At 43.8% G+C, this 26,481-nt stretch overlaps 1 protein-coding gene across 1 annotated transcript; it reads right to left on the reverse strand.

Annotated features, from left to right (window-relative positions):
• Positions 1–24,594, reverse strand: TECPR1 (tectonin beta-propeller repeat containing 1). Its single transcript, XM_066198412.1, has 25 exons — positions 24,524–24,594; positions 21,357–21,589; positions 19,509–19,691; positions 18,887–19,009; positions 18,085–18,210; positions 16,559–16,733; positions 16,362–16,462; positions 14,895–14,996; positions 14,331–14,476; positions 12,986–13,503; positions 12,088–12,233; positions 10,983–11,138; positions 10,325–10,474; positions 9,537–9,694; positions 8,758–8,885; positions 8,548–8,650; positions 7,825–7,921; positions 7,367–7,446; positions 7,020–7,076; positions 5,380–5,554; positions 4,377–4,512; positions 3,980–4,072; positions 3,243–3,349; positions 2,662–2,781; positions 1–2,032 (listed from the first exon to the last, which is right to left on the reverse strand). The coding sequence occupies exons 2-25, from the start codon at positions 21,585–21,587 to the stop codon at positions 1,835–1,837; spliced, it is 3,609 nt and encodes a 1,202-aa protein (XP_066054509.1). The 5' UTR covers positions 21,588–21,589; positions 24,524–24,594; the 3' UTR covers positions 1–1,834.
• Between the last annotated feature and the right edge of the window lie 1,887 nt (positions 24,595–26,481).

Below are 26,481 nucleotides of genomic sequence, written 5' to 3' on the forward strand. Positions count from 1 at the left end.
ATGCCAAAAGGGATTTTGTAAGAAGCATTTTTTTCTGATAAATTACTTTTTATTTTTCAAAATTGCTTCAGTTTAAAGTCACTTTTGCATATTTTAACTAGCCACAACAATGACATTATATTTTTAAATTAAATAATTTTCTAAATAATATTTTAGAAGGCAAATACTTAGGACTCAAACATAAACAACTTATAACTTATCTTTTTTTTTTTCCACTTAAACCCAGCTTTTTACAGTAAAGTAAGTGAAACTTGGCAATGGAGGGAAAAACGCAAAGGTACATTATAAAGCTTATTGTATGCAATCAGGTTGATTGTTGGAGATGTAAACACTGACTATTAAAGGGAAAAATCTTGATACAACGCAGAGAAAAATACAATCCTAATAATTCTCTAAAAATACATGTAATAAAGTTATTTATTTGGACAAGATACTGTGCAAGTTATGCAAAACCTATTATGGTAATTAATGCAACACATTATTTATGGTTCTCCCACAATGTATGTATAAACCAGAAATCTCTAATCACACACTGGAAAGATCAACAGGTTCTTTTTTTAACAGTAAAGCATCTTCAATCTTCATTCACATTTGGACTTGGAAACAGTGCTTTCCTTGGCATTAAATACCAAATATATTCTTTGAATACGTGCAAACATAAATTTTACTTCTACAAATACAGTACTGAGACCACACCAAACTGCTCATCATATAAAAATAGCTTCATATACAGTCACACACAGAGAGGAGAAATGAATGTGAACTGTCCTATTACAATAAATAAGTCAGGAATAAAAGCTTTTCTTGAGAATGGAAAGTGGTTTCATGTTGGAAAAAGGGATGAATAAATCACTCAAAATGAAGAGCAGAGCTTCATTCTGAACTGCCAGCAGAGTACACTGGCAAACTCCACTGCTATCAGTAAAGTTGTTTAGCATTCCTACCACTGTAAAGTCAGAGTTTAAGACCTTCCCTTGACTTCTGCAGCATGAGAGCATAATTTGCAATGACCTGGAACACAGCCTCCAGAGTCTGGTGCCTTCCAGCCTCCCTAGGTAAGCATCTGTGCGCCTCAATTATCCCAGTTTCAGTTCAGCTGAAGACAGAACACGATTTCCCAGCACTTGCAGTGACAGTTCAGAGCGAGACATCGCTGAGCCCGATTGACCAGGACTGGGCTCTCCAGTGGCTCCCTGAAACCAGGGCTTCTGCTGCCCGATTAACACATTGCTCACTGTGAGCAAAGACGGCAGAAATTGGTCCTTCCTGCTAACTGCAGCCTAAGCAGAGTTGTACAGAATTTGATTTTGCTGATGGGAGCAAGCCCAGCCTGACTCAAGTCTCTCCTTAAACACGGAGCCCTCCCATGAGCAGAGCTCTGTGCATGTGTAAGGGACCAGCAGGACCAGCTGTGTTTGCCTGCAGTTCATTCAAATTGAAACATCTTCATCTGTGCTCAAAGATGAATCTCAAGGACGGTGTGCAAGATGTGTGAACATGAGGGAAATGTAGGGAGCATAAAAAAAGTAAATGCAGTGATCATCGGTGCAGATATTCACATTTGTATGGTGTGTAGCAGCTATGGTTAAGGGTGAGAAATACACTGTGGTTAAAAACCTTGCCTGCTTTGACAAAACTATGAGCTCTATCAAGTCACATTTTACACAAGATGCATTAGAAGGATTCAGTACTTAAAATACCCCATTGCAAAGTCCAGTTCAGTCAAACATATTAGTAGCACAAAAATGTCATGTTTTTCTCTCCAAGCAGTAGACATTTATATCTTTTTAAACTATTGCCTACTGCTTGTTAGCAACACAAAGATGGCAACAATTTAACAGTTAACAGAATTTCTGTCCGATTCTTGACTTTCACTGACCATCAGAGGGGTCTTAGAGTGTTCTGCTTTCCCTTTACTCTCCTCATCTTCTCCCTCCTTCGATGCTGCTGGGTTTTCCTCGTCCGGGTCCGGCACAGCACCCCGAGATGCTTCTGTTGCATTTCCTCTGACTGTAATGTGCTCCCACCCACCCTGTGAAAAAGGGATAGAGGAATTCAAAAGGAGAAACGCCACCCTGTCAGTGCTGTACGTGATGTGGTGCTGTATGTGCACTGCTAGTTTATACTGTTTGTTCATGAGGAAAGTAATCCTGCTCTGGGATGAATCAGAAAAAAGGCCTCCCTGACAGGGAGCTACAGAGGTGGTAAACTTGAGGATTGTTTTTTATTACGGGGAATTGAGATTAGTAGGGTCAAGCATTCATAACAGACCCACTGCAGATAGTCCACCAGCTTAAAAGGTGGCAAAACCTTGAAACAGCCTTTCTCAAAACATTGAGACTATTACAGGGCACAACAATGAGGAATAATCATGTGCAGACCAGGAAGGAATATTTATTTTTTTAAATGGCCCTTACTCCACTAGTTTTTTCCATTGTAACTTTTAAATTACCTATTTAAAATGAATACTTATCAAGTGCAAATAAACAACTTCCCCGCGACAACTGCGCAGCCCGTTATAACAACTTCAAAAAGGAACCTAAACCTGAAGGAAAATGTCAGTTTCCTGCAGGTACATCCAAGCTTTGCAGTGCTGGGCAGCTGGAGCCCATAGACATAGGGATGTACAGCTCTGGGCAGTTCTGTGCCCTCAGCACTTACCCCAATTCCATAATCCCAGGAGAGGCCTTTAGGTTCCAGGGGCTGGACACCGGTCCGGTGGCACACGGTCCCACAGCTCAGGCTGTGGCTGCCCTGCACTTTGTCAGCTATCACCCACACCTCAAGGAAGCAGAGAGAGGCAGTAAACTGTGCTGCTCTTCCCAGATGTGAAGTCCCTGTCTGACCCCTTTCAAAAATCAGTCTTGTTCTTCAATAGGCTGAAAATGATCTAATTTAGGCAGAGAGACACCCAAACAAACTATAGAGCAGTGTTATAATTAAAACACTGCCAGATAAGACTTGGCAGGAAAGAGATTAAATATATAAAAAGCCTTGTTAAAATATATAGCCTTGTTAAAAAAATTGAAAAAAAAAAATTAATGAGGCTTTCTGCAGCAGAGGGGCTTGGCTCTATCACTATTTCATTGGTATGACTTTTTCTCTTGCTATCAGATTCCAGCATTTAGACCAACATTTTGTGCAATAAAGTTAAAACTAAGGCTGAAGAACATTTAATTACTCAAGTACGTTCTTCATAATTTTTACTAAACTAATGAGATACAAGGAAGCTTAATACACACCTGGTCCAGGGGCCCTACAGACATTTTACGGATATTATTTGAAACATGATCCCAGGTAGATCCTTGAGGGTAGCTGGGTGTGATACCCTGCCTGTACCAAAGATTGCCTGGAAAACAAGGAGTGCTGGTTACAGCCCAGCATGCCTGTTTGTCTGAAGTGCTCTAAACAACATAAATCAGGAATTAATTCTTTCTGCGTTCTGGGGAAATGCAGTTTTGGCTAATGGGTTACAGAGATGGACAAAAGGAAGTTCCTACTTTGGAATTTGTACTTCTATAGTTACTGTTTATAAAACACAGCAAATACTCTGTTTTGTAAAATTTCTTGGGGAAAAGTGTTCGTATAAGGAACTATGCACTAGAAAACAAAAGCAAATGCGATGAAGGTTTGTGAATCTGGTGTTAAAGGCTTGTTTCCTGTACAAAAGGTGCTTCATTTTTATTTCTGTTTTGGAGCAGGATTCCAGATAAAACCCAGCCATGCAGTGTCTTCCCCCCATAGAGCACAGATGCTGGATTGTTGTTACCCAGGGCACTGTCAGAGTAACAACAAGCAAGCCTTCAGAAGCAGTACTTAAGTGCACTGCTACTCCAGATCCTTCAGTATGAAATATTACTCCCTTTGGAGCACCAGTAATCATCTGTCCAGTTCTAACTTAGCCTCTCCTTTTTAAATCAGCCTGGTATAGACTGATGTACTTTTTGTAGCACTGACTTACAGTTTTTTAAATCCTTACCATTTTTATCCAAGACAAACACCGATGTTCGTCCTACTGAGACTTGCTTTAACTTCTGTTTTTGAGGTGAAGGGATGTGGTACCAACAGTCACCTAAAGGTCACAAATCTTGAGTTAAGCATTGAAAAAATAGCATTAGGCATGGAGATGTCTGCAGCTGAAATACATTGCTGTGCAGGAAAGCTGTGAATGACATCACACTTCATGTATTTTTATTAGATTTTTTTTACAAATGAAACTTCAAATTACACAAGTGAATAGCAAATTATCTGCTATAATTATTGTATTATTTGTGTGCACTGTTTTGCACAGCTGTGGGAAAGGCCTCTGGGAAACAGACTGGACTTTTTCAGACATGGAAGTGGAGTAGAGCAGAAGATAAAGTACAAGTTCTTACCTGCAGGTTTGTTTGGAGACACTGAACCCCGGTAGAAAGCAGAACCATCTCTAGCAATAGCCCACACTTGGTAAAATGCTCCAATGGAGATGGAAATGAAGGGCTGGTCTGTTCCCACATGCAGCCAGGATGTTCCCTACCAAATCGTGGGAGATGAATTGTGAGGCAGCGGTTAAAATCTCGTGACAAATCTCCATGTTGATTATTACCAAATGAGAAAAGACCTGGAGAATAAATCTTACATAACTTCACAACTGAACAGAAACAAGGTTGCTAATCCTCAAAGGTGTTTGCATATACAACACTTTGAAAATAAGCTGGACAATGAAGGGCCTTCTCTAATAAAATCACTGCACCTTAAGCATCTACATGTCTCTGAACAGTTGGGCTACAGCCTTTCTTTGTGTAATTCCTCACAAAAATCAACTGATAGGGGATTTCAGATTCCAGACACAATATTCCAGTTCTCACTGCTGCACTGCCTTACAGATCAGGAAGGAAAAAAAAAAATCTTAAATATTTTTCAATTTCTTGTGTTTTTTCTCCAAATTCTATTAAAGTATTTTCTGATGTTTTTCCTGGTTTTTATCCTACTGGTATCAAGCAGCACAAGACTGGGACTGTGCTCCACAGGATCTATTCCTCAGCAATTCCTTTAAGTGGGATACAACAATTTCAACAAACAAACAAAACAAGAAGAACTAAGCTGCCAGTGCAGAAAGTGGAAGTAAAATGCTTCATGAGTAGGTGGCCAGGAGCTGAGAGAGGCTCCTGCAGGTGATGTGGCACAAGCTCAGGTAGATTATGCAAGAGAAGCACTATTATAAGGAACGTGGGCAGCAAACTGTGCTACAGGTGATGGACAGGGACCTCCAAATCTGGGACACAAAGGGATGAAAAATAACAAGGTACTTTGAGAGAGGGCCCTGTGTGATTGCATGTACTTGCATATTACAATAAATAAATACATCAATAAGCAGTAAAAACAAACAGGGAGCCTTACAGCTGGATTTTGCTGTGTCACTCCAAGCCTGCAGAGCACGTCTCCTTTGTCACTGATTGCCCACAGTGCTACTGCTTCTTCACCATCTGCATCTGAACTGGGAATTATGGAGATGTCCCACAGGGTAACAGGAGGCACTTCCAGCCATGGCCCGTTGGTGACTATCTTACATTTTCTGAAGCAGAAAAAACCCAAACCTGTCAGAAGTATGTACTTTCTATAACTGAATTGGTTTCCCAGTCTATTGTTGACTTCCACTCCTAAAGTCTTTTCATTAGGCAGTGCTTTTCAATAAATATTAGAGTTTTTAATTTGAAAGAGGTTTTTAACAAGCAGTCATGTTTTGCATCAAGTTTTGAAGTTTGAACTAATACTGATTTCTCAAAGCTTCTCTTGTTTGGGGTTTTTTAAAGTTACTTTATAAAACCAAGACCACCCAAGAAGTCTGCAACTGGTACTGCACTGCTCCATAGCTCTCTCAGACTCACTGGGCAACAGATGGATAATATATTGCAGAGGGAACTCCACACTCAGCTCATTCCTTCCTCTGTCCTGGTTAAAGGAATAACTTCACAATTCCTTTTTGGTTGGTCTGTTAAAAAGGTTACGTAGCATCTTGAGGCAGCAGAGGTAACGCAGCTCTAAATGACAGACTTGATAAGTCATGCTGGGACTTTGTGTACCTTTTCTGTGGGAATTGCACCAAAGTAGTGCTGTTGATCAGGGAAATTATATTAGACTCCATCATCACCACAATAATTTTGTGTATGAAGAATGTCCTAAAAAACATCAGGACATTCCTCTGTTTTCCAGTTCTGAAAAAAGAGATCCAACCCTGAGCAGTTCCCTATTTGTTTTCAATTTTCAATTGGTAGGTAATACAAGAGGAAGTGTTTAGACTAGAGGTTGTTTCTCAGGTCACTTATTTCAAGTCACCATTTTGATTTACTGGGTTTGTTTTTCTGCATATAGTGAAATAACACTTTTGATGCTTCAAATCCTCACTTCAAAGCTTTTTGTACAAAGGGTTAAATATTTTGTAGCATCAATACCAAACCCAGCAGTGTCTAAGTTCACAGCAATTAATTAGCACAGCTATTAGATGCTCTAGTATAGAAAGCATAGAAAAGTTGGAAAAACAGGGAATGCACAGACTTCCCCAGCTTATAGAATATAGTGGCAGTTTGCTGTTTCCTGGCTTCCACCTGGACATTTCCTCTGACTGAAATGGGGTTGGACTATCTGTGGCCCAGCACCAAGTATGTGGAATTCATAAGTTAAAACAATTAATATAAAAGGCCTATTACCAGCAGTTACAAGTGACTTAATATGTACTGATATACCCAGTGTCTGCTATTCCTTCATCATTTACCACAAGGAAAATCAGATATAGAGAAGAACTGTCTGACTTTTATCTACAGATCCCACAAAATCCAATAGGGTAACTGCCCATGGAGACTTACAATTAGAGACATAATGCTAAAGGTCATCAGTTTCTCTGCTGGGTTATTTATTTCAGGTTTCTTTACTTTTTCTTTTGTTGATTAGGTGACAAGACTTTTCACCTCATAGCTAAAGTAGACTCAGTGAGCAGCAATTAGCATTCAAGTTCAAAACTTCTTTATATTGAGGTTCCTCACCTTGCCCAGCGCCTCCGTCGGACAAAGTCTTTCATTGTCTTGTGGCCGTGGTAGGACCTACCAAAACAGATTGAAACAATGTTTATGATGATGTCAGAGCATCTCCAGCCTGAGAGCACTGCCTCCATCTGCCCACCGGGCACCCCTGCTGATTTTAAAATTCTTCAAGTGACAGTTTGCCAAGTTCACCTTGCTGCCCTCCCTCCCTGCAAATATTAGCGTGCCCACAAAAAGGGAGAAAACGAGGCAGTGTTATGTCCCTGTCAAAGGGCAGTTAATGTGCAAACCAGAGATGAGAAGGAGTGAGGACTGGAGGCTGGGATTTGGTGGAAGAGGTGTTTCCTTACGCTGGGAAGTCAGCTGCATACTGCCAGCCCTCCCGGTCCGTGCCGCCCGCCGGGCTGAAGTCGATGTACCAATCCGAGACCTGTGGGCAAACGGGGACACTGGGAATAACAATCAACTCCTAATGTATCATAACCACCTCTTCTTTTATTTGCTTCCACCTTTTGGAGAGTAATGACTTGCTAGAAGCCTTCTAATACTTGAAATACATACAGAGGTTCCCAAATCTTTTTAATTCAGCTGAAAAGAAAAGGATCTAAGTCGTGTTAAACAAAAAACTCCACTCAATGTTTAACATTCTTTTGACTATGGAAGATTATTGCTAGTTATGAATGGGGAAAACAAGGTTAAATATTACAACAAATCCCAGAAGAAAATCTGTGCCCCTTGAACATAAGTCTTGTATCCTACTTGCTAAGCCTGGACTTCTTTGTAAAAAAATCTGTAAGACAAAACCTACCCAAGACCACTGTGGAGAAGGAGGCTTGGTGTTGGTCTTTGTACATTCCTGCAGGCCAGAGGCATCACTCCACATGTATCTGTCTGTGGGCAGACCTCTGTGGTGGTGGAACAATGCACAAGGAATGCAAGGTCATTTACAACAGGGAGTTTAAAAGGCAAGGGAAGAAAAGCCTTTTTGTCTATCATTAACCTCTGTATTTAGAAATATCATGTGAGTGATGAGCATAGTGGGAAAGAATCTGTACAACTGTTTCCAGTTATACCAAACTTGGTATAACTGTAAATGTTTCTCTGTAGAGTGATATTCCTCACTACCATTTAAAACTAGACCGTGAATCCCATATATGTGGATATGTATTTTTCAATACTTTTGCTCAAATATACTATTCAAGGACCCAGTGTATTCAGTAAAATAAATACAGGAATATGTCGATCCTAATAACTTTTCTGCCTGGCCTTAACAGTGAAAGATACTGCAAGTAGGCACACTTTGTGCAATCACAAAGCACAAATCTATAATGTTTAGTCATAATGACATCTTGAATGGATAACTACAAATTAGAAAACTGAGAAACACTGCTCCTTCTATCACAGGTTGACTATGAATGTTGGAGGAGACTGAAGATGGAGTAAGTGTAATAACTCTTCCATAAAGAAGCCCCTGTTTCATTTGACAGTAGTAGTGTTAAGGTAAATAAATGCAATAAGTTGAGTAAATAACCTGCTGCTGTATCCAGTGACAGGGTTCCACCGTTGGTTCTCATAGATGTAAACACATTTCACATCTGACTGTGTATAAATGTTATCAGCACTACTGGCCAGTCCTGTGAGGAATAAACAATGTGGAACAGAGTAAACCTAAAGCTTGAAGACAGTACATTCTGAATTCCAACAGCTTCTGAGGATTCTATTTCTCACTGCCAAGCTGTACCTTGGATGAAGCCACCTCCATATCCACCGGTGTGAACCCAGGCTGTGTGGTCGTAGCCGATGCCCCACACCACGCCCCGGCTGTTGCTCTCGATCAGCCGCAGGTGGCCTCCCACCTGCCGCCAGAACCTGCCAGGAAAAGGACTGTACTCAACACCACATCCTTCAGGAACGTCTGCTTTCCCCACCAACAACCCAGCCATCTGCAGGACAGGCAACCTTCTCTGCTCACTTGTCCAACCACTGTGTCACCTGTAAGTGAAAGCAGCTGCCAGTTGAAAGCATTTCCCTCTGAACAGCTACCAAAAAGCAGATGGGATTGTTCTGCTTGAGGGGTTTGCAAAACCATGTTGCCACAGTTGTCATAAAAACTGTCGAGAAACTGCTCCTGGACTGCAGTGTCTGTGGAGGACTGAGAATTTCAGATTTCTTGACTCAGATAAAACTGAAAGCTCAAATTATATTCCAATTACAGCAATTAGATTTACTTTCAGTTTAGGCTATCTCTTATGACATCAAAGATGCAATTACAAAAAATGGGATCGCAGTGAGAAAGGCTTTTGAAATCACAAGGATATCTCCAGCATCTAAGAATTAAAATATGATTTGGTGAATTTCTTCATGTGCAATCAGGACTAGGAAGGCAGCCGTTAACCCTGTCAGTGAGAGACATCTGCAGTGTACTACACACTCCAAGAGCCCATGAAAGCCACTGCACTGACCGACATTCTTTGCTGGATGGCAGCCCATGCACAAAGAACAGCTTCAGAAGCCTCTTACATTTGATCACACGGCATCAGCTGGGGTCCGGCCTCCAGCTCAGGACTTGGCTCACTAACAAAGATGTCTCCTTTACAAGTAACTGACCAAATGGCATGGTGAGAAGGAGGGCCTTGAATCCGTCTGCTTTCACAGCAAGACATGTTCAGCAAAGACAGCTACAAAACAAGAAGCAAAAAAAAAGCTTCCATTTACAGCAAGAACAAAAATTCCCATAGAGATGCTCAGCACCGTAAAACAAAATTTTACCTTTGCACGTTCTTGCAAATCAGCAAAGTGGATTTGCAGCTTTTTCTCAAAAGGCACTAGAATGCAGTGGTTCAGAAATTATTATACAACCACTGGAACTGCTGTGGTTTGCAGGAGCTGATCAGGATGAAGCATGTCTCAGGTTTGCCCCTGGTCCAGTGTATCTATGCCTGTCTGCCTGTACAAAAGACTCTCTGCAGCAATGACAACAGAGAATGGTTCTTCTACCAATGCAGAAGAACATAATAACTTAATTCAGCTCCTAACTCATTTCTACCCTAATCTATATCCAGAGACAGGAAGAGAATGAAAAGCAGTATTTGTGTTGCTGTGGATAACTGCAGCACCAGGAAGCATGCAGAGGAGATAACAAGCCTCAGGTGCCTCTAAATAAGTTTGATCAGATGGTTTAAATACCTAAACTTAAAAACCAGATGAGTAGCCTCAAGAGTTTAAATGTAATGCTGACATTTCAGAGACCGGCTTCTATGTTTTGTTGCAGATATTGCCAGCTTGAAATGAGAGATGCCCAGAATTACCCAGTCGTGCATTTCTTGCTCTGTTGCGGCTGCCAGGCGGATTGGCCATCGCTGCTTCGTCCTCTCAGGTGTGTACAGTGCAAAGGAGTGCTTGGCTTCATTCAGCACTTCGACTATAATGGTCACTTCATTCAGGAACACGTGGATGTACTAAGACAAGAGGAAAAAAACCCTGTGACTAAAGCAAACCTTCCACAGAGCCAGCATTTTTGCACTTCAGGTCTACAAACAAGACATTCCTGCCAAGGACAGCAAAGAATCAATTCTTGGCGCAGAGGGAGTGGGACTCAATTTCCAGCCTTGCCCTACCCCTGGTTCCTATTGCCTGCAGGTATTAACCCCACTTGGGAAGACCCTGTTCAGCTAAGCTGAGCTTTTCACAATCAAGAACGCTTTGAACTTCCAGAAGAATTCCTGATTAGTGCAGAACTGATGGTTTAGGCAATGTGAGTGGTTTGTGATTGGGTATTTCTGGCACAGCATTAACACAGCTCAGAAAAGCCTGCAGTTTGCTGGTACCTGGGATTACCTTTGAATTGGATCCCAAACCTCAGAACAGTAGCGTGCCATAATTTGCCTTCTTTAAAGAAACTGTTTCCCTTTCAGAGGCTTCCCTTTGCCAAAAGCAGCTGTCCCAGGGCTCTGCAGCTGAGCACACCTTTTTCTCCTCATGGTACATGTAATAGATGAACAGGATGCTGTCCCGCATCCCGTCGCTCCCAGTGAACTGCTCCAGTGCAACTCGAACATCCATCCACTTATGAGGCTTCCAGTTCCTCCACCACTGCAAGGCTCCAGTTTTAACCCAAACTGACTGCAAGGCAAACACAAAATTCCAGGAGTAAAGAAACTGCACGACTCCTTTTCTTTCTCCCAAATGCTGTTTTTGTGACCACAGGCTGTCACTGCTGCAGGTTACTCTGCATCACACCTCATCATGCATTCATACACCTGTATCACACATTCCCATACAGAGTGTACCAGAGTATGAAAACTCATAAAAGTGGATAAAAAGATACTGAAATAGCACGTGTACAACAGTAGTAACATTCCTCCCCTGAAAGAATGCAGTAGCACACAGGTAGTAATTGACTCAAGTTTGCTCCTGTTATAAAACAATTTCTGTTTGGAGTTTAAAGGCTTTTGACATAATTTTTTTAAACTTGATTAAACCCCTGGACTCCAAATGTTTTTAAACAAATAATTCCAGATGTCATTTGGCAATTAGCAGTGAAGGGACCAAAAATATGAATGAATCTGAAAAAAGCCGGAGAGTCATAACAAAGGGAACATCAAACAAAACTACTGCTATTTATGTGCTGCCACTGACGTTTGCATCATGTATTTACGCAAGTTAAATTAGTCCTAATGGCCACAGAGAGGGAAGCTCACCTACTTGAGTCACTGTTTCAATTAAGATGCCTCATCTTGTGGTGAAATAATTCATGCAATGTTCCGCTGTTGCAACCATTTCTCTGAGGATTTGAGGTCTCACAGTACCCAAATAATGCTGACCAATGCTTTGTTTCTTCTTAAATAAAACTACCTGATAATGCTTTTAGATGAATAGTGCTGCTCCATGTTTGACAAGCTGATAATTTCCCACAGGGAGCTCAGACATTAATAATCCAGGAAAGTTGTCACAGACAGAAATAAGGGCAAGAATATAAAGCTGACAGTAAGTTCAAATCAGTATGTCAGAAATGTATTACTGATTCCCAGGTGTGTTTAGAAGAGAAGAGATAAATGACCTCAGTGCTTACCTGCTCAATAGCCTGCTCATAGTGCCTGAAATTCTCCAGTTCCCGCTTTGTCCTTTCACTGAGCTGCTGAAAAATCTGCTTCCTCCACGCTGCTGTCTGTGCAGGAGTGATGGACAGGGACAGAGACTGCACAGATGATGACAAACCTGGGACAGAACCAAACCTAATAAACTCCAGTGAGCTTTGAGTACAGTTCTGTGAAAGGTGAAGCACTGCACTCCTTTGAACACCAGACTGGATCAACCCGGTCTAACACTATTTTTATAATGATTATAATTTGGAATCAATGCATTACAGCCAAACTTTGTAAATGACGCAGAGATATAGGATCACTAGATGATTATATGGAAGCTTTTAAAGCCATAACCTTGTAAAAGTGAGAGTTTTGTGACTGAACTGCAAGATGATTAGATAATATACTGCATCACGAGTTAGACTGTTAAATACTGGGATGCCACAGTTCCTGGTTTATTTTACCCTTTTCAGTAGGGATGGCAGAAGGAGGCAGTTATTGCCAGCATCTGCACCTCCCAAGAGAGCCCTTTTCACTCCTTCCTGTTACTGCTCAGTGATATTACGTGTTTTGCCCGAAACTGCCATTTCAATACAATTAAAAATGAGATGTAGATCCAGCACAGATTACTTTACAAAATTGTTACAGGAACTCAAGAGAAAATATCACTTTTACATTTATTTATCTCAAGCCCAAAGTGTTCTACAGCTAAATACTGCAGCATTATGCTCAGACATGAACCTATTAACAAACTGCAGTAAGAGAAAGTGGGTTAGCACAAGTTTTGCACCATGGCTTTGCTCAGAAAACACAAACCAACTTTTTTTTAAAGAGCATATTGAGCTGTGAGTGGAACTGGGGTGTGCTGTGGTGACTGGCCAGTACCTGATGGAGCAGTGAACCACTTCAGTGGGCTGTGCAGATCTACCAGACAGCCTCCCCCAGACACCCAGGCCCACAGCGGGTGCTCATCGGCTCCGTACTGGTCTTCAGCTCCCACCGAGAAGGCGCCCAGGGAAGAAAGGCTGGATGTGTCTGCAAAGCTGCTGACAGACAGCACTGGATGCTTCTGAGCCTCCTTCAAGTCAATGTTTATCCACTGCAGTTCTGCAGAAGGATTTGTGTTTCCAGGAGATTTATTCATGTCAAGGTTATCTTTCTCATTACTAGCTGAAGCAGCAGTGGCTTCTCCTTGCTGGGAGTGCAGAGGATCCAGAGTCAGCTGTGCAGATGTTTCAGCCTGGCTGGCTGGGCCATTCCCAGCAGCTGCAGCTCCCAGCAGGGCAGTGCTGGCAGGGCTGGTGGGCACGCCGGGGAGCTCTGTATCAGAGGAAGGATCTGCATCACCCTGAATGACCGCGCTTGTTTGGTTCTGAATATCATCAGTAAAGAAACAGCCAGCACTGAAGGACAAATAGATAATTAATTATCATCCAAAGCATTGTAAATCGGCACAGGCCTCAGACTGCAGACACACAGCAACTGACTTAACGTTTCACTGTAGGAGAGAAACAGCAGACCTCTCTTTTAAATGTCAAATTCTATCATCACAGGAAAGAGTCCAACACAAATCTGGCAAACTGGTCTAGTAAATCTGAAACACAGGAAGGAATTTTATTGATCTTTTCAAACAATTGGTGGTGTTGGCTGCCTACAGCTCTCAGGAAAACACATCCCATTTTCTGAATACGAAATAACAAATAGGATTTTTTAAAGCCCATTTTTAACTTCATGATTTGTCTTTGCTAAAGGGAACTTCTCAGCACACACTGGCTCAAACAAGTCAGATCCATTGGCATGTGTAGTACAGCCCAGAGGCCAGCAGGCAGGGCGAGTAACTGATTTAACCTCCCTAGGAAAAGAAACATACAGTGACACTCAGGAAGACTAATTCCTAAGTGGAGTTGACACTCCTACATGGTATTTCAAAAACAACATCTTCTCATATTAGTGACTAGTTCCAGATAGCGATAGTAAAGCCCAGAGGAATATGCTTTACTGCAGGCATGCAGTGAATTCCAGTGTGGGAGCTTCAGATTCTTCTCTGAGTGCAACAACTACTGCTTACTGTTAATTTTAATGGCTAAAATGCAAATGCCTTTTGGCATACATAATAATTAGAGATGTGTTCCCCACTCCTCCTTGTCTGTACCCCTTGAATGTAAAGAAATATCTCCTAGCTTTGAAACCCTCACTGTACAAAGTCTGGAGCAGCTATTTCATGAAGTACCTGAGCAGACTTGTTGAGCTCCCAGTGTGAGATCTGTCACTCTCTCTGCCAGACACAATTGCCTTCCATGTCTTCCCACTGAGCTCACTCGGTGTGACACCTTGACGAAAATAAATCGCTCTGTCATCGCAGCCGATTCCCCAGACCTAGGGAGGGAAAAGGCTTGGTGAAGGAAGTGGTTTGGAATGCAGGAGGTATCAGATGCAAAAAAGGTGCAGTGGTGCAGAACTGAGCACAAAAACCGCTGGACACAGCGTTTTCCTTTTGTGTTCTTCCTTAATGCTGACACTGTAGATTCAGAACAAAGTTCTGTACCAAAACCAGTCTGCACCTCCCTCTGCCATACAGGACACGTGCTGGCTGTCACCTTCAGGTGCAGAATTGCAGAACTCAGCCACTTTCCCTCCCAGCAGTTTAAGCCCAGGCCCCTTTGTCCATCCAGCCCTCCTGGCATTGCTGAGAGTCCTCACCACGTGTGAACAGCTCCTGCACTAGAAGGAACCTTAGAGGTTCCACACCCCTAGAGGTAACACTCCCCTCTCAGCTGCTCCCCAGCTCTCTTACCTGGTTGTTTAAGCCAACAGTTACCATCATCATTTCTCCAACCATTTCAATCCAGCTTGTCCCACAAGGATTATGTGAGTTCACTCCTCTTCTAAACCACACCTACAACAACAACAACAGAAAGTCTAAGTTTTTCTCCTTCTGCTCTAGCAGGAATTTAGTTTCTTCAGTGGATTACTCTTAATTTCTGATACTGACTTGCCACATTGTCTTAAGAAGTCAATTACTTCCTTGATTATTTTTCTTTATCAGATAAAGATAAAACAATTCTCCCAACAGTACCCACATTGTGTGTCCACCTGCAGCCAGAAAAGCCAAAAAAGGAGACTTCTTTGTAGGAATTTCTGTGACAGAGTCAGTTTTTATGCTGTTGGAAAAATACTTTCTGTTACTATCAACCTGTAGGCTATTTTTGATCACTCCGAATGGGCTTCCAAATAGTGTCGCATTCAAACCCTAGAAGCAGGGCTGCCAGAGGGAACTGTCAGGGGGATGTCTTTAGGAGTACAGCTCTTTAAATTGTCTCCCCTTAGATCTGACTACCAATCTGAAAGTGTCTGTGGGCTGGGCACCTGGAAGAAGTTCCCTCTGTTTGTAGCATATATCCATATAGTCATAGCAAGCAGCTCCCTTAGAAGCTGTTGGTAGAATCCCATAACATCAGGATGCTTGACTGCCCTGGGGCAGATCTGAAGGAAAATGCACCAGCTTATCTCCATTTATTACAGTGGATTTACCTGGCAGATGGAGCAGGCTGGGCACAGCCTGTTACCATGGCTCAGCTGACAAGTAGTGACTCACTACAGCACAGAAACTCAACAGAACTGCTGCAGAGGCACAGAGTTCAGGCCTGGCTTTGAATTCAGTGTGAAGGAGCAGGGAGTGGGACTCTGTTGTCCTTAGGGGTCCCTTCCAACTTAAGACATTCCATCATTCTAAGTTAAAACTCCAGTAAGAAAGTAATCACACATCCACCTAAGAGATATCTCACCTAATTAAATACCAAACCCCCCACATAAAAAGGCTGATGAAGCAGGAACAGTTGCAGTAGGAAGATAAAAAAATAGCATCATGCAGGAAAGTGTAGATGAGAATATTCCCCATGCTGCTTTTGATGTAAAATTCAGCCCTTGTGGAAACAGGAGTCACTTCAGTTTTGATGCTTAATATCCCTTAGAAGAGGCTCTTCATCCATTCCCCACCAAAAACCCTACTCACCTGCCAAATCTGTCTAACCTGGGTTTAGAAAATTCCTTCCAAAAGAAGAGCAGTGTCTTCCTTAAATTCAACTCAACTATCACAAACCACAGAGCAATCCCATAACAGCAAGGGGAACTAGAATTCCCCAAATAATTGGGATAAAGAATCCAAATCACCAATGCTCCCTGTGCACGTTACAGTCCTGTTTGAGAGCAGCAGACAGGGAAAGGGAAGAAAAAAGCAGAAGCAGGACATGAGTCCTCTTACTTTTCTATCCTTTGTAACACACCACACCACATCAACACCCACAGAGACGTGCATAATCCCATTTTCTGAGCTTGGAGACTCCACAACACTCCAGGAAATTCCTGCCAAAGACAGAACGCAGAAGGCACTGCAGGTTAGTCTCTTATTCAACACTATGCAAATCAAAGGGCTTTCCAGCCAAACTTAACAAACTTTACCTTGAGGGTTATTCCTATCGATTCCTTCTCTCACAATAGCTTGCCCTTCCCAAAGAGTTGCCCAAAGGAGGTCATAGGGTCCACAGCTGATCTGTACAACTTCACCAGGAGTGGTCACTAAGGACCACGTGGAACCTTCTGGATTGTGATGGCAGACATTTTCTCTGTACCATACCTAGACAAGTTTAAGAAAACAAAAACAAATGAAATAAAAAAGTATCACTACAACAATGAAACCATTGAGACAAGAATAAAGACAAACTGGAAAGAGCAGCTCTCCTTTAACAACAGGAGTGTTTTATGTAGTGCATGGCACTCTGACCTTTAAAGGCAGCTTTTTAATGTTGATTATGCAGTTGAAGCTATTTCCTTATGTACTAAGGGAGGAGGCTGTTCTACAGAGCAGCTTTTATCATGGAACTGCATCTGGATTGGGTACAGTAACCTATTGCTACAAGTTCTGTGTATATTTCAACATTTAAACCACTTCAGTGTATTTCAGGGCATGTTATATAAACCAAGAGTGAACAAATACATAACACAAAAATGTTACTGTTAGCTGACAGCCTGACCTCACTTTCACTGAACAAAGCTTGCCATAAATGGGGGGGGAAATTCCATTCTCTGTGCAGCCTTTGGTGACATCCAGCCCTTTGCTAGTCTTGGACTGTGCAAGTTTCTGTAGATCACAGTCAAAACAGGAAGGTCAAACATAGATATTACTAGAAAGTTTGAGGAATAGGGAGTTTTATTCTAAACAGTTTAACCAAGATTGCTTGCCTCTCCAAGGCAGTGCCTGAGATGTGACTGACAGCTCAGGCTGTTAAAAATACTAGATTCTGCCCTGTGAGACCACAAGTTAGAAACTGTCTAGACACAAAGGAATATCAGATACATGCTGTAAGGATAAAGGAAGAAAAACAAGAATCTAATCTTCACAGGACCGAGCAAAAGAGGACACCCCATGGGAGGACTAAAACCAACAACAAGAACTAAGATGTATAGTTTTCAACAGAAAATAAAATGACAGCATTTCAGAGCTGGATGCGACATTGCCAGGTCAGGAGGTGACCACTTTCCAATCAGCAAGTCTTAGAAAACCATTTTGGAAACTCTTGAATTCTTGAATCATCCCTGTCTCTCCACCCCAAAGGCAGAGCACAATGCTTCACCAGAATGTTTTTCAGGTTTTAAGGCTTCTTCTCCTGGTTCCCAGCACCACAGTCAGCATTCTGGGCATTTTTCAAGATGTAAGATAATACTCGGCCCAAGTTTTTAAGATTCACCTGTTCACAGAGGTGAAAGGCTTCCATAAAACAACAACCCTAGAGGTACTAAGCCTTTCCATTTACAACACAGGTTGTTACATAATGTAGTCCCAAAGCAGCTTTTCATCCTCTGCCAGACGCACAAGCAGTGCATTTCCTTACCCATATGAGACAATAACAACCCTGCCTTGCTTTTCAAGCATTTAACTCCTGTTCACTAGTAATCTTTATTAGAAAACTTAGGGAACCCACACATACCCTTCCTTGCAAAGAAACTGCCCACACTGAGAGGCGGCCGAGAGGCTCGTCCGTGATCTCCCATCCCCCGATGGAGATGTCATTGAAAGGGTCTGGCAGCTGGTCTGGCTCATCATGGGACACAATCTGGAGAAAAGGGAAGGAAGGGTCAGGACAGGAGACACTGCAAACAGGTGACTTGGCTGGTGGCATAACTTGTGGTTATGTTATCACTTCCTAGAGTGGCTGAGCATGGAGATTCTCCCCCTCATACAAGGCCTCCATATGCACAAGAGGGGAAACGCTGCCAAGGCAGCAGGGAGAAGTCTGTGTTTTGCACTCTAACTAAAGGAAATTTTTACTCACAGGACAGTGCATACAGAATTGGAAAGCTGAAGAACACAAATTACAATTTTTTATGTTCTTTAAATGGAACAGCAATTATTGGAGAACAGTTTAAAGTTTATCCACAGATAAAGGACATCTGTGATAAAGGAAGCTGGTGAATGATGCAAAGCAGGTGCCACCTCGAACCAGAGTGCTTTGTCACACAACCAAAAGAAGTTAAAAAGTTGATCTGAAATTTGCAAAGGAGCTGAGCATCCATCTCTAATTGCATCATCATGAGATTTGGCACCTTTTTACCACAGGTTTCTATGAGAAATCCCAGCCTTCCATTTATGCTTACAAGAATAGCAAGTTGGAAGTGAAAGAATCCAGTGAAGTAAAGTCTAGCCTTCAGAGAAGTCATAAAAAATTGACTTCCCTGCACTTATAATTATTTCAGACAATCAGGTGATTTAATATTTAAGAGATCCAGAACCTTTGCCCAAATGTCCCGTGATTTGTATCTCCTGTATCTGATCCATCTCCTGCGTCTGACACAAGAATTCCATCTCTTATCCTTTGTGTAGGTGCTGGGGAAGTCTATGGCATAAGTCCAGCCCTGCAAACAGAGGTTTTCTTGTATGAAAAAGAGGATCAAGGGAAAGCTTGAAGTCATAATTCAGAGCGATTCTGCACAAGAGTCACAGCACAAGTCACTCTGTGTGTCTCTAGAGCCCTGATTAACAGATCAGCTAATTCCATGAATGATTTATGAACCATGCCCAAATTCCTCTGGATGATATACACAGAACAAACAAGACACAATAAAACATTTTTACTTTCTGCATAGTAAAGAACATAAATAACAACAACATTCAGTTGCCCGGATTTCATGGCCTGATCAAAAGAAAAAAGCTTCTATAGAAGCTCCTATAGACTTCAAAAGTCTTCAAACAAGATCCTTCCTTCTGTTGTATTAGAGTTGAGCTATTTCCCAGCAAGTGGTATTTATGGCAAGTTTTATTTTTACCGACTTTTTTACACTTCTATAAAAGTTCCTTTCATTTCACACAGTAAGGATTCCCAGAAAAGATCTCTTCTTGGTATTGTTCACCTACCCCTTTCTCTGTTGGTTCCCCTCCAATATTTTCATCCACATACCAGTCAGACTCCCACTCCCAGTGTGGTGAAGGCAGTGTGAAACTATCAAGCTGCTGGTGTTTCAGCCCGCTCACATCACTCCACTGCCACCGGTCACTGGGCAGTAATTTCTCACAAAAGCCACCAACTGGATTCCAGCGCTGCCAGAAATAATAAATAAAAGTATTTTGTTTGAGATCACGTTATCCCACTGGGCATCTACAGGGAGTCATGACACGTTCCTTATTTTCTGCAGTAGAAGAGGAATAAATTCCTGGGGTGAATGAGAAAGTGTTCACTCCGTGAGCCCCTCCCTGACAGCCTTTGGAGGAAGCTTTTTTAAGTATCAAAGAAGGGCTGACTGCAGAGCTCGTCCCAACCAAGTCATTTTCAGCTACATAAATAGGACCATCTGATGCTATATTTTACCAGGCACAGGGCTTTTTTCTTTAGTGATGTATGGCACCATGACACTGCAGCATTAGGGGAATGCTGTATGGATGGCCTTGGTATCTTTAATCTACTCCCGGAGGAAGATTATTCATTTCTTGTCTGCTCTAGAAAAACAGCACTGCCTCTGCCAGGAATGGTATCAAGAGAACTGTATCAGCAAATGTCTCCTGGATCTTGTTATATTTCTTCTCTAATCTGCCTTGAATCAGTTACAGAACTGATAACACAAGGATTTTCACCAATACTGTCATTTTTTCCCCCCACACTCCTACACATTATAGAAATACTGGCAAAATCTGTCCTGTAATACTGTCTTACATTTTAGGGCAGGTGGAAAATGAGTGGTTCAAAATACATCTATAGTTTTTACACAAAATATTATTTGACGTTACTAGAAATCTGGCTAAATTGCCTTGCACATTATCTGCAAACTGCTTGAGTTGAATTTTGTCGTTGTTAGCTCTTGTAGAGTATTTTTTTGTGCTTTCTAGTATTTTGTTTTCCGTTTTTCATTACCTAGAACAAACAAAATGAAAGTTTTAAAGTAACAAAAAATTTTAAATTTTGCATTTTTAAAGAACATGTTTACACAATAACAGGAACATTCTTAAATGGCTGAAAAGCCATATCAATATTAAATAATCTACAAAACTAATTTGTTGTACTTTTGCCCATGCAGTTAAGTTAATGCCTCTTCCCAATTTATATTCGTTCTATTGCCCATTAGAAATCAGAGAAATGTGCTCAAGAAAATCCATCAATTTTCTCTCCCAATTAACTTTTGGTTAACTTAAAACCAAATGTGATAAATTTCCTTTAAGATCCTGTTTTAAAGACATTATTTTGAAATGCATCAAACAGAAAGGATCCCCTTAACACTTCTACGCAAAAAGGTTGGAAGCATTGTACTTTAATGAAAAGTTATGCCTTTATTAGAGAAGTCTTTGTAACACCAAGAAGTAGCATTTTTTAAAAGAATAATCCATTTCTGATAATGTATCTTTGCTGCCTGGAAGTTACATGGGACATTTTCTTAAGGGGATTGTGTATTTGTCACTAAGGAAAGGAGAAATGGAAACCACTCAGTGAAAAGGGTGAATGCTCCAGTCAGAAATGGCTCACACAGAACAGGCTGGAGTTCACACTGCCACTGCTTTTGTTAGGAGCAGACAAGTGTAACTCCTTTGGGAATTTAAATATTACAAGAATAATCTGGTATTTGGCACATACATGTACTCTTTAGAAACTTCTGATAAAAAATGAAAAATGAAACTGATCAGTCCTCCTGTGAGAAAAACATACAGAGACAGCTGATGTCGGCTGTGCTGTCAGTCCAAGCAGTGGCTGTGTGAGAGGTACTGTTCCTGTCATACCTGGTTCTCATAGGTCTCCTCCTGGTATCTGATGGGGACATCTCCTGAGAACACGTAGGTGTACACTTGATGGTCACAGGCTATGCCCCAGCAGCACTGTTTGACAGCAGAGACCCGTTTGAATTCCAGCTGTGTGTCCTTACAGAGCTCCCAGTACTGGCCAACAGTGGAGAGAGTGTAAACCCTCCCGAAAATGTCAACAGCCCACAGAAGGGAACTGGGCATGGCCATATCTGAAAGGCAAAAACGAGGTTATTACTGGAAATGATGGGTACAAAAATGGATCTTGAACCTGCTGCAGATCAGTCATGCTCTGGGCCATCATCAGTCAAATTAATTAAAGATGTAAGGGATGATATTTTAAAAAGAGCCTGTGCAAAGCTGGCAGCCAGATCTCTTTGTCAGAGCTGCGCAGCCAACACCTCTCAGATGTCCCTGAAAAGTCATTAGAAAGACCTTTCTACCAGCCCACTACCGACCTTCCTACAAGAGCTCAGAAATACAGGACAGCTCTGGCAGGCTGGGGACAGATGTCAGTTCTGATCTGGGAGGAGGCAGCACAGACCATTCCATAGCAGGCAGCTCCACTCTGAGGATCTGGTCATCTGGTGGTGCTCAGCTCCACCGAGCCCTGATATCCCCTGACCCTCCTCCTCGGCCTCCTCTCCGTGTAACAACACACCTACAGGCACAGAGGTGTGAAAGGGAGCTTCTCCAAAAGCACACGGCTGGTTTTAGACCATGGGCATATTGCCTGCTTCTGCCAGGAAACCTCTCTCAAGCATTCTGGATCAGATCCAGCTTCGGGATCTTTATACGTAGGTGTGATGAACTGAAGTACACACAGAGCATGGTTTGGCAGCAGAGACCTGGTTGAGTTCCATTCCAGTTCTATCACATAATAACCTGTCATTTTCTGTGCACTGCAGCCCTGCCCTCCTCTGAGGGGTGAGGCAGGTGCCTGAAAGGACATCGGTCCTTTCAGAAGTCAAGAAAGTCAAATGTATTTCTGTCACTTGACTTCTGGGTGCCATCAAAACAGTCAAATTTTGGTTGTTCTGTATGTTTGACACTCAGAACTGCTGATGAAAGTTTTGAACTTTGCCTTCAGCTCCTTTAACTCTGCAGTAGGGAACTGGGAAGGGAAAGGCAGAAAAGTGGATTCAGATCCAGTGGAAGAGGAGTTCTTGCTTGGAGTCAGTGTGCAACACTGCTTCTTTGTTGTCAAATGGCAACTGTGCTTTGAATACAAGAGCCTGAGGAGAGCTGCCTGCCTGCTTTCTGATAAAAGTGGAGGCACACAGGCACTGACTTGCACTGTGTGTGTGAACAGCAGCAGTGAAACTGTGGAGAATCTCACAGTGTCAAAGAACAGCACAGGAAATTCCCAGGGGATCCCAGGGAGAATATATCAGGAGTCTTTGTTTCCTAGAAGTGCTGCTGCTAAGTACCTAAAAACCTGGATCCAACAGGTGAAGAACAGGTAACAGTGATAAGAAAACAGCAGCAGAGAATGAGTGATACCAGAGGAAGGTCACAAACAAAATTCTCCTATTAGTTGTAGCATAACAAAAAAGAAACCTCTGGTTTTGAATTTTTTTTCCCTCATTGTGGCTGGGACTTTGTGTCTGCTCTTGGATCAGCCATTTACCTTCTTTATATCCTCCTATAATGGAGTGCAGAAGGAGATAACATTGAATAATGGAATGCAACAAAGTGAAGAGGAGGTGAAAATTGGTGTGTATCACAGGGAAAATAAAGGCTGGGAAAATAACCCTTCAGTATTAGCACTTAAAATTCTCCAAACCAATGTTTATAACAGAACAAAATATTATGCACCTAAGCAACCAGAATGCTAGGGAGTCTGGAGCAAACGAAGTATTATGGATAATGCAACGGCAGCTACCTAGCCAGGAAACAAAGGAAAGTGATGCTTGGGTCTCTTAAAGATGGGCAAAGATATAAATGAAGGCCTGTACCTGGAATGACAGTCCAGGCAGGCAGAAAAGTACCTGGAACAGTTTAGGAAAAGGTGATGAAAGTTCCAAAGATTATGAAGTTAAGAAAAACATAGATGGGTCAATTAAAATAACCCAGGCCAACGCAACTGGTTTAAAATTCTCAAGGCAGCCAAGACAAGTGAGAGTTTCTACTTTCCTTCATCTGAACTTTTGAGACTGTGTTTGGGGAATCATGGGAAAATCCCAAATGCATTTGGGGTTATAAACTTTAAGACTTCTCTTTAGGCCCCTTTGCACTGGCTGTGCTGCAGAAGATGAAGACAAGATACTGCCCAATTTTGACGGATGCTCAGTGCTGCTGGCTTATGCGATTTTCAGTGAAGGCAGAAGTTGTCAAGTATTCTCAGGGGCCTGGAAAAAATCTGATCTGCTGAATTATTCCTCACCCCGCAGCTCAGCCAGGTAATTCCGGATAGAACTAAAAATGCTTAAATGAAGACAACATATTGTTAATTAAAATTTCCAGTGGCCTGGCATAATGCTGATTGCTACAGAATTCAAGAAAAACATCCCAACTCCCCGCATATAATAAAAGCAACGATGTTCCTCGGTAGAGCAGGGCCCTGTCCCCCAGTTCAGGCCGTGGCAGTGGCAGGATGTGAACCACCCCAGGACCCGTCGTGTTCCAAGGCACACCGCGCACACGTTTCTCCTCCGCGTCACACGAACCGAGCGGGGACTCCTCCGGTACCCCCGTCCGGCCGCGGCCGCGCCGCTCGGAGCCCGCGGGGATCCCAGAGCGCCGCAGAGCCGCGCCCGCAGCTCCGCACGGGGCCCTCCCGGCCGGGCATTAAGGCCGGATCGGCTTAGGGGCCGTGCGGGGCTGCGGGGCCCGGCCTCGGGCGGCCCCGGGCGGGCACAGCCCCGCTCCCCGCGGGCTGCGGCCGGAGGCGGGCGCGGGGCCCCGGCGGCGGCGGCGGCGCGACCCGAAACGCCCCGGGCGCCCCGCACGCCCTCCCCGCGGGGGCTGCGCGGAGGTGCCGCCACCTCCCCGCGGCTCCGCCGCTGCTCCCGCCAGCGCTGGAAGGGCGGCAGGGGCCCGATCTCCACCCGCCCTGCCCTGCCCTGCCCGGCCCGGCCCGGCCCGCCGCCAGCCCGCGGAGAGCGAGCCGCGCTGCCCGGCCCGGCCCCGGGCTCGCCCCTCACCTGCCTCCCGCCGCCCGGCGCCGCTCCCGGCGGAAGGAGCCGCCGCGCCCCGGCAGGGCGGCCCCGCGGAGCCGCGGCCGGCGGCGAGCGCCGCGCCCACACCGGCTCCCAGCGCCGCCGCCATTGGCGCGGGCCGGGCGCGTCACGGCCGGGGCGGCGGGGCCGGCACCGCGGGGCTCCCCCGGGGCAGGCCTGCGGAGCGCCGGGATTCTCCTGCGGGAGCTCCGGGGAGGGCGGCAGAGCCGAGCGAGGGACTGGAGCGGATCTTCTGAGGGAAGGCTGAGGGAGCTGGGCCTATTCGGCCGCGAGAAGAGACGACTAAGAGGGGGCCTCACCCATGTGTAGAGATGTCGAAAGGGAGGCGGCAAGAGGATGGAGCCAGGCTCTGCTCGGTGGTGCCGAGCAATAGAACAGGAGACAACAGGCAGAAACTGATACAGGACGCTCCGCCTGAACATGAGGAAGAACAACTTTCCTGTGCAGTGACCGAGCCCTGGAACAGATTGCCCAGAGAGGGAGTGGAGTTTGCGGCACTGAAGATGTTCAAGGACTGTGTGGATGCCATCCTGTGCCATGCACTGTAGAACGACCCCGCTTGAGCAAGAAGGTTCAACAGATGAGCCGCTGTGGTCCCTTCCAGCCTGACCCATTCTGTGATGCTGCTCGGGCAGGCAGAGCCCATCCGTCTGTCCCGCTGCTCGGAGCGAGCAGTGCCTGCAGCTGGAGCGAGGGAAAGCAGCCTTTGCCTGAAGCTGTGATGCATCAGGAAATGCCCTGCCTGGGCTGTAAGGAGGGAGGTGGCCTTTGCTGTCACAGGCTGTGGCAGTGCAGTAGGAGCACAGTAACGATCCTCCTTCCCTGGGAGACACCAAAGGTGCTGCTTAACATTTATTGCCCTGCTACAAATGATAGCCTCCCTTTGAAACCGCTTGCTTGTACATCTCAGCTTTTGCCATCACATTCCAGTTCATTCTGAAGTGAGACAGAAAATCTAACAAGATAGGCAAGGACTCACTCCCATGCCTGTCCATTCAAATATCTGATCCAAAAGTATCCCAGACCTTCATATATCTTGCAGGCCAGTACAGGAATTGAAAAAGCATCGCAGACCTCTTTCAAAGGGAACTGGCTGATCTGTAGTGAATCTTGCCTGAGGAGTTTCTAGTTGCTGGTTAAGGAGAACACATCTGCCTTGCTCTTGTCCTGTGGGCTGTGGCTTCAGATGGTTTTGGTGTGCGGAGGGTTGTGGTTTGGAGGGTTGATGCACGCATGAAATTCTCTAGAATGATCCCTGTGTGGGGCAAAGCCGTCCGTCTGGGCCGTTTCCTGCTGAGCCCCAGGACACTTGACTCACTGTAGTGGTTTGGTCCCTTGCACTGACTGGGGCCTACCTCAACACAGAATTTTTGCTGATACAATTGATGTGTATTCAATCCCGTGGCCACTGTTAGCAGGTAGAAACAAGTTTTTAGTTGTTTTCCATGGGAACTAGATTGTGGAAGAATTTACGGAGCGTTTTGTGGGCTTTTTTCACAGTTTGGATTTTGAACCACAGTCTGTAATCTTACAGGATGGCAGCACAAATGACTGGAAATGTGAGGGGTTTGCACAGTAAGTCGTTTACAACCAGTACAGTTTTTCCCTGGTTATTTTAGAGAGGACATTACGTGTGAAACCAAACAAGTGCTCTCCATAGCAGTGGCAGCACATGCCTTTTGTGTGGTCAGTGACTCTGCTGCACCTGTACTTTGATGTAGAAGTTAGGATTGAATCAATGCCTTATGAGAACTCTCTCTGCTCTGGGTGTCCACTGGTGAGCCCTGCTTTGTTCAATTGCTGGTGTTGCCATAGAGCTCCCATTCTGTAAGGAGCTAATGGGGAAGCTTTTGCAAAGGCAGCTGCATATAAATGGATTTGCACTGGGTTAATGGGAACCTCCCTTCTAGTCTACAGCCTGT

The sequence above is a fragment of the Chamaea fasciata genome, unplaced genomic scaffold (assembly GCF_029207755.1).
Source record: "Chamaea fasciata isolate MVZ Bird 193981 ecotype frontalis unplaced genomic scaffold, bChaFas1.0.hap1 SCAF_16, whole genome shotgun sequence".
In the NCBI taxonomy this organism is placed as follows: Eukaryota; Metazoa; Chordata; class Aves; order Passeriformes; family Sylviidae; genus Chamaea; species Chamaea fasciata.

Coding starts and splice junctions, on each gene's coding strand:
- TECPR1 (XM_066198412.1), bottom strand. CDS start 21,587: ATGGCCATGCCCAGTTCCCTTCTGTGGGCTGTTGACATTTTCGGGAGG. Junction 11,139..12,087: donor ATGAGCAGGCTATTGAGCAG/GTAAGCACTGAG, acceptor TTTGCCTTGCAG/TCAGTTTGGGTTAAAACTGG. Junction 4,513..5,379: donor TGACACAGCAAAATCCAGCT/GTAAGGCTCCCT, acceptor ACGATTTGGTAG/GGAACATCCTGGCTGCATGT.